Raw genomic sequence first — 14,974 nt, forward strand, 5'->3', positions numbered from 1 at the left:
AAAGAGTAGGGAGAAGGGGGGGGAAAAGGAAAAACCTAGCAAAAGAGGAGAAAAAGAAACGAGAAAGATGGACATAGAGAGAAAAAGAGAGAAAAGAAAATAGAAGAGAAAGAAAAAGAATAGAAAAAGAGAGGAAAATAGTTACATAGTACATCATTTCTATTTTGTTTGCATTCCTGGGGAATCAAAAAGCAAACTCTATATATCTCCTTATTGCTTTATCTCTAATCCATATTTCAATTGTTTACATTTTTATGGTGTTATTTATAGTTAGCAATTATATCCATATATTATTTACTTGTTTATTAGTTATTTCTTCTGGTTTCAAGTCTGAACGCCATTCAGGCCCCCAGTTGATGTTTCACTTTGCAAACAAACTCCATTGGTGATGTTACATAATGTTTCTCTCCTTGTTTAGTTTCCACCCATTGCTTCTTGTTCTACCCTCAGGTGCTTTGGAGAATAGTTTGATCCCCTCTTCTTTGTGGCAGCCCCTGAGATATTGGAAGACTGCTACCATGTCTCCCCTGCTCCTTTTTTTCATTCAACTAGACTTGCCCAGTTCCTGCAACCATTCTTCATATCTTTTAGCCTTCCATCCCCTAATCATTTTTGTCGCTCTTCTCTACACTTTTCATAGAGTCTCTACATCCTATTTACATCGTGGCGGCCAAAACTGAATGCAGTATTCCAAATGTGGCCTTACCAAGGTGTTCTGTCTGGGTCACTCCGGCAGCCAATACCAACCCAAAAAGAGAAGCCAGACACACCAGTAAAAGGCAAAGGCAGTTTATAAAATTCAAGAAAATCACAGGTAACAGAAAATGTCCTTACAAACAGGAAAACGCTGTATCTTCAAATAAATCCACGAAGGCAAAAGTCCATGCAGCAATACAGGATTCTTGCTGCCAAGATGAGGCTGTAGATAGCAGACCTACACCTCCCACGGGTCTTCCAAACTACTGGGCCACAAGCCAGGAACAGAGACGCCGAGAACAAAGCAGGACACCGTAACTCCAACGGATAACACTCCACATGGCTTCAAGGGCTTGCCTGCCTTTTAAACCCTGCTAAGGAGGACCACACCCAAGCCCAGCTGTTCCTAATTCAGTGCTGATAATACTTCTTTAATTGCTCCTTTCTTTGATCTGACCGTCTCTGTCGCATGTCAATGACAGCTTGTGCTTCATCACCTAATGACTCCAAGCTACTGGCTGGGGAGAGCCCCCCCCCTGGGGCTCTCATGCTGTTCTCCTTCGTCCCATTCCTGACTTTCCTCTCCCCCGTCCGACTGTTCAGCCCCCTCCTCTTCGCTGTCATCCTCCTCCGGGCATGGAGCCAGCAGAGACACAGCCGGTCCCTGAGCAGCCTCAGGCTGAACCACAACACCAAGGTATTAAGAACTGGCATTAACAATGGAATACAACTTGGAATACAAGTAGTCCTCAACTTCCAACCACGGTTGAAATCAGAATTTCTATTGTTAAGCAGAGCAATTATTAGGTGAGTCATATCCTCTTTAAATTTTATTTATTTTTTGAATGGTTAACATGAATCATTGCAATTGTTAAATGAATCAGGCAGTCCTTCAGAATCTGGCTTCTCCCATTGTCTCTGCTTGTGGGAAGCCATCTGCGAAGGTCACAAAGGTGACCCCGGGACATTGCAAGTGTTTATAAATATACACTGGTTGCCAAAAGTCTGAATTTTGCTCACATGACCGTGGCAATGCTGCAATCGTCATAAGTGGACGATGTAAGTTGTAAGTCATTTATTTTTCATTGCCACGGTAACTTTAAACAGTCGCTAAACAAAAGGTTGTTGAGGACTTCCTGCACTATTTTAAATCACTGTAAAACAGGTTTAAATAAAGAGTGATGAGATATATTAATCTCAGCAATTTAAATCAGGGAGTTTCCAATCTTGGCAACCTGGCGGACTTCAACTCCCAGAATTCCCCAGCCAGCAAAGAATTCCCCAGAGCCTAAATCTGTCTGGGGAATTCTGGGAGTTGAAGTCCGCCAGGCTTAAAGTTGTCAAGGTTGGAGCCCCCTGATTTAAAGGGAGGAAAAAAGTGGAAGAAAATGGTGGGCAGATGGAAGAATATTGGCCCCAATTTTTAAAATCTTAGTTAAAAGAAGAGCAGCCTTTTATTAAAAGCAGTTTATCTGTTTTATCCAGAACAAGATTTTAGGATAGAGCTAAAAAAAACCGGAACTGACAAATATACAGTATCTCTCTCCACAGTAACTGAATTTAAACATGCCTGGGATAAACATAGATCCAACCTAAGATAAAATACAGGAAATAGTATAAGGGCAGACTAGATGGACCATGAGGTCTTTTTCTGCCGTCAGTCTTCTATATTTCTAAAAAAAAAATCACTGAAATCTCACGCGCTTGTCCCTTCACAAGATTTCAGAGCATTTTTTTGCTTCCTGCGCATGCACAGAAGCAAAAACACGCTGGGGCACGTGCACGCACATGCAAGAGAACCAAAGCTACGTGCATTGTGCACTGGTAGCAGCAATAATGGCGATGCAACCCTGAACCAGAGATGGGTTCCTTCCAGTCCAAACCAGTTCAATGGAACTAGTAGTAACTTGGTGGCCTTAGTTGCTGCCACACACAATGACTCAGGCCTGTTATACCCACACCTTGTTTTTTGCTTCTGCGCATATGCGCACCCCCGCGCACTACACGGAGCAAATCGGCAGTGAAGAAAACCAGAACCCACCCCGGGGACCAACCATGTCAAATGCTGACTTAACACTCTTATTAATCCAGTTAGTACTAGAAATCTCTTGAGCAGTAACCATCCTTGAACAATGCAATCCCAGGCCTGTAAAAGGAAATAGCAATAGCATTTAGCATTTAGAATATACCACTTCACAGTGCTTTACAGCCCCATCTAAGTGGTTTAACGAGAGTAAGCATAAACAGAGAGTAAGCATATTTTGGATGCAAAAAAGGATGTTGAGACTCTAGAAAAAGTGCCGAGAAGAACGAGAAAGATGATTAGGGGACTGGAGGCTAAAACATAGGAAGAACGGTTGCAGGAACTCGGCATAGCTAGTTTAATGAAAAGAAGGACCAGGGGAGACATGATAGCAGTGTTCCAGTATCTCAGGGGTTGCCACAAAGAAGAAGGAGTTAAGACCTGAGGGTAGAACAAGAAGAAATGGGTGGAAACTAAACAAGGAGAGAAGCAACTTAGAACTAAGGAGAAATGTGCTGACAGTTAGAACAATTAATCAGTGGAACAGCTTGCCACCGGAAGCTGTGAATGCTCCAACACTGGAAACAACTTTTCAAGAAGATGTTGGATAACCAGTGTAGGGTTTCCTGCCTAAGCAGAGGGTTGGACTAGGAGACCTCTAAGGTCCCTTCCAACTCTGTTGTTGTTGTTGTTTGTTTGTTTGTTTGTTTGTTTATTTATTGATTAGATTAGGTTAGGTTAGGTTAGGTTAGGTTAGGTTAGGTTAGGTTAGGTTAGATTAGATTAGATTAGATTAGATTACATTAGATTACATTAGATTACATTAGATTACATTAGATTAGATTAGATTTGTATGCCGCCCCTCTCCGTAGACTCGGGGCGGCTCACAACAATAATAAACAATATATAACAAATCTAACAATTTAAGAGAAACACTAAAAACCCCATTATTAAAAGCAAACATACACACAAACATACCATACATAAACTGTATAGGCCTGGGGAAGATGTTTCAATTCCCCCATGCCTGACGCCAAAGGTGGGTTTTGAAGAGTTTACGAAAGACGAGGAGGGTGGGGGCAGTTCTAATCTCTGGGGGGAGCTGGTTCCAGAGGGTTGGGGCCGCCACAGAGAAGGCTCTTCCCCTGGGTCCCGCCAAACGGCATTGTTTAGTTGACGGGACCCGGAGAAGGCCAACTCTGTGGGACCTAATCGGTCGCTGGGATTCGTGCAGCAGAACAAATTATTACATTGCCCCCAACAATCTGGGTCCTCATTTTACCGACCTTGGAAGGATGGAAGGCTTAGTCAACTTTGAGCATACTGAGATTCGATCTGCCAAACTGCTGGCAGCCGGTGATCAGCAGAAGTAGCTTGCGTTGCACTCTAACCACTGCACCACCGAGGCTCTCTGCCGCCGATGCCATAGTACATAGCACTATGGTATCTTTTCCACTTATGCTACATCATTGGTCAGAACCCGCCACGCTTCCGTTGCTATTCTCCGTTTCTCTTACCTGAACATTGGGAGGATGCCGGTGAAGTTGGGAGCTCCTGCGCAGTCAAACTCGTTTTTCTCCTCTGCTCTTGAAGTTCCAGTTCTCTTTGCAAAGCATCCTGGATCTCCTGGTCAATCAGAATGGACGTCCGGGGCCGCCAGGTCTTCACAGTATAAAGTTCCTCCCGCAGAGCTGGTTTCTGAGATTGATGCTCCCTTCTCTGAAGGCTTTGAGGTCCCTGCTCTTCAGGAAAAGAGAACTGGAATTTGCGAACTGGGATGGCAAAATGCTTCTTCTTCAACACGAACTTGTCTCTTGGAGCTTTCAAATCCTGGCTGCAGGGAGGACACCGGCTAGGGGAATCCATCTTCGGAGAAGCAGCAGAGCGCGTTTTTAAGGATGGCTCATTTCCTGGGGTTTTCTTGCCAACAGCTAGAAGTGAAGAGGGCCGATGGATCTCCGAGCTCCAGTTCAGATCCTGGCTTACAATTCCCTCTCTGGGTGGGACAACATTGCAACAGGGTGTTGCAGAGTCTCCACCGAGGAAGGTCTCCAGCCGTTCCCCCTGTTTCTTCTTCTCTTTGCCCAGAGGAGGCAAGGGAACCTCTTCCTCCTCCCGCTCAAAAACTTTCCGACGTTCTGCAAGTTCTTGGCGAAGCCCTGGGTCGTACGTTCCCAGCAGCCTCCCTTCCTTTCGCAGGTCCTCCTCACGCTTGGCTTCCTGCTCAATCTCCCTCTGGACATAAAAGGAAGTGTGAGGTTTATCCTTCCCTTTCCTGGAGGAAGTTGGAGAAGTGGCCAGGGCAGAGAGGAGCGGCTTGGATCGGATCTCCACCAGGTCATCTCTGGAACTCATTCGCTCGATGCCTCTTTCCTTCCAAAGGTTCTCCTCCCGCTCCAGGGCCAACCTGATTTCCCGCTCAATGGGGGTCTCGTTCCAAACTTCTGGCTCTTTGGCAGGTCCTTGGCCTCTGGCCAGTGGATTTCCTGATTCTTCGTGGAATGTCCTCTCATTAACATTCCCGGTGCTCATATCCAAGCCAGAGAGCATCTTTTCTGCAGAAAGCAAAGTGGCTTCTCTTTGGGGGAGAATGAGAAGGTTTCCACCTATTGGGGTTTCTCTCCATTGTCTCTGGGTGGACTCATCTAATTCCTTACCATCCCTTGGCATTTCAGGATTCTGGGGTTCTTTGCTGCCATAAGCAGGGCTTGTGGCCTTGAGCTCCCTTGGAGAAGCAACGTGTCTCTTGGGTTCCATCAACATCTTTGGGTTTGTCTTTTCCAGCGTGAGAAACTGTTGTCGGGCAGCTGCAAAATCGATCTGTTCTGTGTCTATGTTCTCAGGATTGACAGGAGCGATTGTCCAATCCGGGGAAGGGTTGTCAAAACAAAGAGCAAAGCTGGTGGGGTTGTTCCTTCTGGGTTCTGTGGCCACCTGGCCAAGAGAGGACGTGTCAATGGCTTCCAGCTCATTTGTCGAGCTCCATTTTTCTGCCATCGTGTTGCTTTTCCTCACCACTTGTCTCCTGATAATCTCCTGCCGTTCATCATCCAGTTCTCTGGCTATTTCTGGTGAGACACCCTTGGAGGGAATCTTATACTGCAACTCCTCCTCATCCTCGTCTTCATAGAGTCTAGAAGGCTTCTCCTCCCTTTTGTAAGCCCGGATGTCATAGTGCGAGCCAGATCTGAGAACTTCCAACTTGGATTCTCTGTCTGGGGATGGCCTCCAGGGGTCTGTCCTTCCATTTATAGATGTGGTCATGTGCAGGGATTGATCTTCTGCGGCATCTAACATCTTCCATCCATTTTCAACCTTAAACACAGGTTGTTGACCCAAGTCAGGAATCTCACCTTCTTTGTCCTCAGGTCTCATTTCTTGTTGTAAGGCCACTCCTTGACCACTCTGCTCATGTTGATCTTCATAACTAAGCTCTGTGTTCTGGGGGGAATTGAAGGGTGTATCCTCAGTGCTGGACTTCATTTTTGGAAGAGAGGTTTCATAGATGTTGTCTTGCGTTTGTGAAAGACGTTCTTTAGTGATAGGGATCTCTTGGGTCATCCAGTTTTCTTGAGAAATATTTGCATCAACAACTGGGCTTTGTCGATTCTGAAGGACAAGATAGGACATTTATTATTATTATTATTATTATTATTATTATTATTATTATTATTATTGGGGCAGCTTACAACATATAAAAAACAAACAATATAAGCTTTCTAATCCAATTAATATAACTAATTAGTCTAAAACCCAATAATATTAAAAAAATCAGTCATTCCCATGCACGCAATACATACATTACATTTCAACGGCCAAGGGGCTAGAGCAGGGCTAGGCAAAGTTGGCTCTTCTAGGACTTGTGGACTTCAATTCCCAGAATTCCTGAGCCAATCATGCTAGCTCAGGAATTCTGGGAGTTGAAGTCCACATGTCGTAGAAGAGCCAACTTTGCTAAAGTCTAATAGCCCCAAGCCTGGCAACATAAGGAGTCTTTAGAATCTTGCGAAAGGTGAGGAGGGTGGGGACAGTCTGAATCTCTGGGGGGAGCTGATTGCACAAGTTGGGCCCCCCACAGAGAAGACTCTTCACCTAGGCCCTGCCAAGTGACATTGTCTAGTTGATGGGACCCAGAGAAGGCCGACTCTGTGGGATCTAACCAGTCACTGGGACTCATGCGGTATGTAATTTAGATAAATTAAACTTATCTAAATTACAATGTAATTTAAACGAATCCCAGCGACCAGTTAGGTCCCACAAAGTTGGCCTTCTCCGGGTCCCGTCGACTAAACAATGTCATTTGGTGGGACCCAGGGGAAGAGCCTTCTCTGTGGCAGCCCCGACCCTCTTGAACCAACTCCCCCCAGAGATCAGAATTGCCCCCACCCTCCTCGCCTTTCGTAAGCTTCTTAAAACCCACCTCTGTCGTCAGGCATGGGGGAATTGAGATATTCCCTTCCCCCTAGGCCTATACAAGTTATGCATGGTATGTTTGTGTGTATGTTTGGTTTTTTTAAATAAGGGTGTTTTAATTATTCTAAATATTAGATTTGGTATATGTTGTTTCATTATTGTTGTTAGCCGCCTCGAGTCTACGGAGAGGGGACGGCATACAAATCTGATAAATAAATAAATAAATAAATAAATAAATGAATAAGTCGTTTGGCGGGACCCAGGAGAAGAGCCTTCTCTGTGGCGGCCCCGACCCTCTGGAACCAGCTCCCCCCAGAGATTAGAACTGCCCCCACCCTCCTTGCCTTTCGTAAAGTTCTTAAGACCATCTCTGCCATCAGGCATGGGGGAACTGACACATCTCCCCCGGGCCTATACAGTTTATACATGGAATGTTTGTGTGTTTGTTTGCTTTTAATAATGGGGTTTTTAGTGTTTTTTAAATTATTAGATTTGTTCTTACATTGTTCTTGTTACTGTTGTGAGCCGGCCCGAGTCTACGGAGAGGGGCGGCATACAAATCTAATAAATAAACAAACAAATAAACAAACAAACAAACAAATAAATAAACAAACAAACAAATAAATAAACAAACAAACAAACAAATACATAAATGGATGGATGGATGGATGCATGGATGGATAGATGGATAGATAGATAGATAGATAGATAGATAGATAGATAGATAGATAGATAGATAAATTACATCTCTTAATATATATTACACAAAATAGAGTAATGCTTAAGACATTGAACTAAAACTGGGAAGACTCAAAGTCAACTCTGCATTAGATCTATAATTCTTTGGGTGATTTTGGGCCTCCTCTCCTCCCTTCCCCTCTATTCCCCTCCCCTCTTTTCCCCCTCATCAAGTTACCTCATATGATAGTGTGGTAGAGATAAGGTAACCATATGGTAGATAAGGTTTCAGGATTAAATCTTAGAAAGTGGATCTATTTCACTAGAAATTCATGAGCCCTTGGGTGCAGAGCAGAAAATTGATGGGTATTTACGAGGGTTATCTGGAAAGTAAGGTTACAAGGCACGCAGCTCCCTTGGGAAATGTTTGCGGGGAGGGGGGAGTTGGTATTATTATCGTGTAGCGGGAAAACAGCGGGAGAGACCGAGCAGTGCCAGGGGTCAGTAGATCCTTGACTGGCATTGTGGTGAAGGTTAGAGATGAGCGTCCTCATTCCGTTTCCCTCCAAGTGTGAAATGTGTGCTGTTATATGCTACCTGACCACTGCTGTGATGTTTGCCCAAGATTTGTGCGCGATGGGTGCCCAAGATTTTTCTCGCCGATTGCTGAGTTTTGAAATTTTGGGGCTGAAGAAGAATGGGTATGGCGCCACCCGTTTTCTGAATGGGGATTGAATGGGAGTCCGGGGTCAGAGGGTGGTGGCTTGTCGGCTGAGTCCTCCGCGGGGAGAGAAGAGGGAGGGTGAAAGAGGGAAAAGAGAGAGAGAGAGAAGTGGAGAGAAAGAAAGAAAAGGGGAAGAGGATGGAAAAAGAGCGAGGGAAAGAGAAGTGGAGACGAAGGAGGGAGGGAGGGAAGGGAGGGAGGGAAGGAAGGAAGGGGGAGAAAGAGAGGGAGAGAGAAAAGGAGGGAGGGAGGAAGAGAGATAGCAAGAGAGAGAGTGAGAAAGAAAGCAAGAGAGAGAGAGAAAGAAAGCAAGAGAGAGAGAAAGAAAGCAAGAGAGAGAGAAAGAAAGCAAGAGAGAGAGAAAGAAAGCAAGAGAGAGAGAGAGAAAGAAAGCCAGAGAGAGAGAGAGAAAGCAAGAGAGAGAGAGAGAGAGAAAGAAAGCAAGAGAGAGAGAAAGAAAGCAAGAGAGAGAGAGAAAGAAAGCAAGAGAGAGAGAAAGAAAGCAAGAGAGAGAGAAAGAAAGCAAGAGAGAGAGAAAGAAAGCAAGAGAGAGAGAGAGAAAGAAAGCCAGAGAGAGAGAGAGAAAGCAAGAGAGAGAGAGAGAGAGAAAGAAAGCAAGAGAGAGAGAGAAAGAAAGCAAGAGAGAGAGAGAAAGAAATAAGGTATGTGCAGTGTGCATAGGAATTTGTTCATAGTTTTTTTTATAGTCTGGCCCCCTGTGTAAAAGGTTTGGGGACCCCTGTGCTGGAGTATGGGGATAAGCCTGAGTTTCATCTCCTGTCACTATACAGTTAAGAAAAGCCTTGCTTTCAATCTCAAAACGGTCAAGAAATTCTTGGGTGGCTCTGACTCTGTCGATTTTGTGGGCTTCAGTAAGCATCTCAGGCAGTGCATAAGCTGACATAGGGTAGCACCTTGCGTGCCCTCGGATATGGCTCTATGTGCCACCTGCAGCACCCGTGCCATAGGTTTGCCATCACTGGCATATCTCATTATTATCCCAGTATCCCATGGATCTCTCAGCTCTGCAGTCTTGTGGGCTTCTGCAGGCAAGGCTGGGCAAAATTTTGACAGGGGTCCTATTTTACCTGCATAAGTTTAATCAGCTTATGGGGAATTGCAATTGGTTGCCGATTGGTTTCCGGTCACAATTCAAAGTGTTGGTTATGACCTATGAAGCCCTTCATGGCATCGGACCAGAATATCTCTGGGACTATCCTCTGCCGCACGAATCCCAGCGACCAGTTAGGTCCCACAGAGTGGGCCTTCTCCGGGTCCCGTCGACTAAACAATGTCGTTTTGCGGGACCCAGGGGCAGAGCCTTCTCTGTGGTGGCCCTGACCCTTTGGAACCAACTGCCCCCGGATATCAGGGTTGCCCCCACCCTCCTTGCCTTTCGTAAGCTCCTTAAAACCCACCTCTGTCATCAGGCATGGGGGAATTGAGACATTCCCTTCCCCCTAGGCTTATAAAATTTATGCATGGTATGTCTGTTTGTATGATTGGTCTTTTAAATTGGGTTTTTTAAAATTACTTTTTATATTAGATTTGTTATATTTGTCTTTTTTACTGCTGTTAGCTGCCCCGAGTCTCGGAGAGGGGCGGCATACAAATCTAATAAATATAATATAATATAATATAATATAATATAATATAATATAATATAATATAATATAATATAATATAATATAATATAATATAATATAATATAATATAATATAATACAATACAATACAATACAATACAATACAATACAATACAACACAACATAACATAACATAATATAATAGCAACAACAGAGTTGGAAGGGACCTTGGAAGTCTTCTAGTCCAACCCCCTGCTTAGGCAGGAAACCTTACGCTACTTCAGACTGATGGTTATTCAACATCTTGTGTGCTTCAGTAAGCATCTCAGGCAGTGCATAAACTTCCAGTGTTGGAGCATTCACAACTTCGGGAGGCAAAATGCTCCATTGATTAATTGTTCTAACTGTCAGGAAATTTCTCCTTAGTTCTAAGTTGCTTCTCTCCTTGTTTAGGGTCCACTCATTGCTTCTTGTTCTACCCTCAGGTGCTTTGGAGAATAGCCTGACTCCTTCTTCTTTGTGGCAACCCCTGAGATATTGGAAGACTGCTATCATGTCTCCCCTGGTCCTTCTTTTTATTAAAAAAAGCCATGTCCAATTCCTGCAACTGTTTTTCATATGTTTTAGCCTCTAATCCCCTAATCATCTTTGTCACTCTTCTCTGCACTTTTACCCTTTACTCACAATACCATTCTTTCTTTACATGTGTTGATTTGTTAGGGTATGAAGAGGAGTTTGCCCCTGAAATTGAGACCTGAGAGGATGTCTTGTTTTGGACAAAATTCTGCAAAGCATTAAACACAAGACACCACTATCCCAGGATCTGTGGCTCGGCCAAGCTGACTACCCTGTGATAAAAGATGAGTAACTATTACCCTCTACTGGATGGATCAAGAGTTTCAATTTATGTTGAATAGGTGTGAGAGAAAACAAAACTTGTAAAAACAACCATTTATTTTTACACAATCCACAATTAGCAGAATCCAAGCTTATTTTTAACGAGTATGTTACCAGAATTGAGGTTTTTGACACCGTTTTGAGGGCAAAGCAACAAAAAGTATGTGTGGTAAATTGTTTCACAGCAACAAAACAGTATACAGGTAGTCCTTGGCTTATGATCGTTTAGGTCCCACAGAGTTGGCCTTCTCCGGGTCCCGTCGACTAAACAATGTCGTCTGGCGGGACCTAGGGGAAGAGCCTTCTCTGTGGCGGCCCCGGCCCTCAGGAATCAACTCTCCCTGGAGATTCGAACTGCTCCCACCCTCCTCGCCTTGCGCAAGACTCTGAAGACCCATTTATGTCGCCAGGCATGGGGAGACTAATTGCGCCCCCCTTCTGACTAGTAAGACTTGAGTATGGTGTGATTGTGTAGTATTGATTGTTTTTTAATGATAGTGGGGTTTTAATTTTAGTTTTAACTATTAGATTTGTACTATATTGTTACCTTTATTGTTGTTGTGAGCCACCCCGAGTCCTCGAAAAGGGGCGGCATACAAATTTAATAAATTATTAAATTATTATGATGATGATGATCGCAATTGACTCCAATATTTATGTTGTTAAGTGAGTTTAGCCCCATTTTACTAACTTTCTTGACACAGATGCTAAGTGAATCATTGTAGTTGTTAGGTTAGCAACAGTGGTGAGGGAATTATTTATTTAGCGGAGTGATGGCATTCGGGGGGGAAACTGTTCTTGTGTCTAGTTGTCTTGGTATGCAGTGCTCTATAGAATAGAATAGAATAGAATAGAATTTTATTGGCCAAGTGTGATTGGACACACAAGGAATTTGTCTTGGTGCATATGCTCTCAGCGTACATAAAATAAAATATACATTTGTCAAGAATCATGTGATACGACACTTAATGATTGTCATAGGGGTCAAATAAGCAATGAAGAAACAATATTAATAAAAATCTTAGGATATAAGCAACAACTTACAGTCATACAGTCAACACGGGAGGAAATGGGTGATAGGAATGATGAGAAAAACTAGTAGAATAGAAGTGCAGATTTAGTAGAAAGTCTGACAGTGTTGAGGGAATTATTTGTTTAGTAGAGTGATGGCGTTCGGAAAAAAACTGTTCTTGTGTCTAGTTGTCTTGGTGTGCAGTGCTCTGTAGCGACGTTTTGAGGGTAGGAGTTGAAACAGTTTGTGTCCAGGATGTGAGGGGTCAGTAATATTTTCCCCGCCCTGTTTTTGATTCGTGTAGAATACAGGTCCTCAATGGAAGGTAGGTTGGTGATGGCGAAACTTTTTTTTTCTTGGGTGCCAAACGGGTCCTTGCGTGTGCCCATACCCATCATGCAATGCCTTCTCCACCCAACATACACACACAGCTCCCTGTGCTGGCCCCTCCGCGCATGTGTATAGGCCTCACTGAAGGCTCCAAATTTCCGGTAGGCCCGTTGGGCTGTTTTTCGCCATCCACTGGTTCTGGAGGCTTTCCTGAAGCCTGGGGAGGGCAAAAATGGCCTCCCACCCACCCTCCAGGAGGCTGAAAATAGGGCTGGCCATCGCTGGAGCTGACATAGGGCAAAGCCTCGCATGCCCTCAGATATAGTTCCATGTACCACCTGTGGCACATGTGCCATAGCTTCGCCCTTACGGCTCTATAATGTCATTTTGAGGGTAGGAGTTGAAACGATTTATGTCCAGGAAGCGTGGGGTTTATTAAATGGCTTTATGTCTATTAAATGGCTTTCCTCACCCAGTTCAGATTATGACATTTAGACCTGTCGGGCTCTCTGGTAGACTCCTCCCCAAAATTCACAGGTACTAATTTCAGACACACACACGTTTGAAAATTCAAAACAATGTTCTTTATAATGAAAATTCACTTAACCAAAGCCCTCTTTTGGTATAGCAAAGAGCACTGGTCTCCAAACAACCTGGTAATTTGTACAAGTCCCTTATCAGTTCTGTGATACTTAGCTTGCAGCTGTGAGGCAATTCACAGTCCTTCTTTCACAAAGTGAAACACACTTTGCTCTGGTTTAGTTTCAAAGCGGGGGGGAAATCAGCACACAAAAGGTCAAAGTCAGTAAAGCAGGCATGAAACACAAGGATCAGATAATCCTCCACAATGGCCAAACCCACAGGCTGCTATTTATAGCAGCCTCACTAATTACCACAGCCCCACCCAACCACAGGTGGCCTCATTTTCTTTGATAATAATCTCTCAGTTGTTGCTGCCTATGCATCGCTCTCCGCATGCGTGGCTGTATCATTAACTCTTGTTCCGAATCCAAGGAGGAGCTAGATAATTGATCTCCTTCTGAGCTGTCTGCCACAGTCTCCTCCTCCCTGTCACTCATGTCTTCTTGGTCAGAGGAGCTTTCATCAGCAGATTCCACCGGGGGCAACACAGGCCTGCAGCATGTGGATGTCTCCCCCACATCCACAGTCCTTGGGGCAGGAGCTGGGCCAGAGCTAACTACAACAGTTTCCATTTAAGTTTTGTGGAAAAAAACCTAATATGCAAAATAAAAAATAGCAACACTGTACTGTTTCCTTGGAGCCCTGCTTCCAAAGGAAACCAAACCCAGAAGATAAATCCCCTCGGGAGAACATTTCAGGACCCGCAATCCTGTGGAGCTAGTAATTCTGGTTTTAGAAATGGGATCAAATTTCTTTGCAAGGGAAATAAAATTTGACCCGAAGAGAAGAAACAGCCCAACTCCAAGTTGGAGAGCTGTCAGATTTCATCTTCTTTCAATCTTCCATTTTTTGCAATCTTAAATTTCATTATTTTCCTGCATCAGTCTGGGAATTTTTTTTAAAAACCCAAAACTTTGCAGGTACATTTACCAAATCCCACTGCAACAATATAGCCAAGAAGGCTTCAAGAGTTGTAAATCTAATCCTACGTAGCTTCTGCTCTGGCAATCTCACACTACTTACCAGAGCTTACAAAACCTTTGTCAGACCCATCCTTGAATACAGCTCATCTGTTTGGAACCCATATCGCATCTCAGACATTAACACCCTTGAAAATGTCCAAAGATACTTCACCAGAAGAGCCCTTCACTCCTCCACTCGAAATAGAATACCCTATGAGACTAGACTTTCAATCCTGGGCCTAGAAAGTTTAGAACTAAGACGCCTTAAACAAGATCTAAGTATTGACCACAAGATCATATGCTGCAATGTCCTGCCTGTCGGTGACCATAGTTCCCTCTAAGCTGAGCGGTGAGCAATCGCTCACTTAAAAATCATCATCAACTCAGAGTTTTCCAAACCTGCCCAGAAGCCGAGAGGGAAAGAGTGAGAGGGAAGGAGAGAGAGAGGAAGAGAGAGAAACAGATAGAAAAAAGAGAGGAAGGAAAAGAGAAAGAAAAAGAATGGGAGTAAGGAAGAGAGAAAGAAAATCAAAATCTAGTTTGAAACTAGCTCAACTATTTAAGTGGCATTTTGATATTGATAGAGTTGCCCTATTACGAGCTCACTGTTATAGACAAACAGTACAGTATTTTATTTTGAAATTCTTTGAGGCAAAACAGGGTGGGTTTTTTATTTGTTTGTTTGTTTATTTATTTATTTCGTTATTTATTTAATATTTCTGTGCCGCCCAGTCCCAAAGGGACTGCCGCTCAGACACTATACTTTTCCGCCCCCCCCCCAAAAAAATAGAGGGAACACTGTCGGTGACTACTTCAGCTTCAACCACAACAACACAAGAGCACACTTAATATTAAACTTAATATTAACCGCTCCAAACTTGACTGTAAATAATATGACTTCAGTAACCGAGTTGTCGAAGCGTGGAACTCATAGTGTCATCCCCAAACCCCCAACACTTTACCCTTAGATTATCTACGGTTGACCTATCCAGATTCCTAAGAGGTCAGTAAG

At 43.8% G+C, this 14,974-nt stretch overlaps 1 protein-coding gene across 2 annotated transcripts in view; it reads right to left on the reverse strand.

Annotated features, from left to right (window-relative positions):
* MISP (mitotic spindle positioning) overlaps window positions 1-14,974 on the reverse strand; it is a 50,224-nt gene that overhangs the window by 22,937 nt on the left and 12,313 nt on the right. For both annotated transcript variants that reach the window (XM_070747458.1, XM_070747449.1), the window contains exon 2: window positions 4,237-6,328. In XM_070747458.1, coding sequence (XP_070603559.1) covers window positions 4,237-6,328 — 2,092 coding nt within the window. The remainder of the gene's footprint in view (window positions 1-4,236; window positions 6,329-14,974) is intronic.

This window comes from Erythrolamprus reginae, chromosome 1, assembly GCF_031021105.1.
Source record: "Erythrolamprus reginae isolate rEryReg1 chromosome 1, rEryReg1.hap1, whole genome shotgun sequence".
NCBI lineage: Eukaryota > Metazoa > Chordata > Lepidosauria > Squamata > Dipsadidae > Erythrolamprus > Erythrolamprus reginae.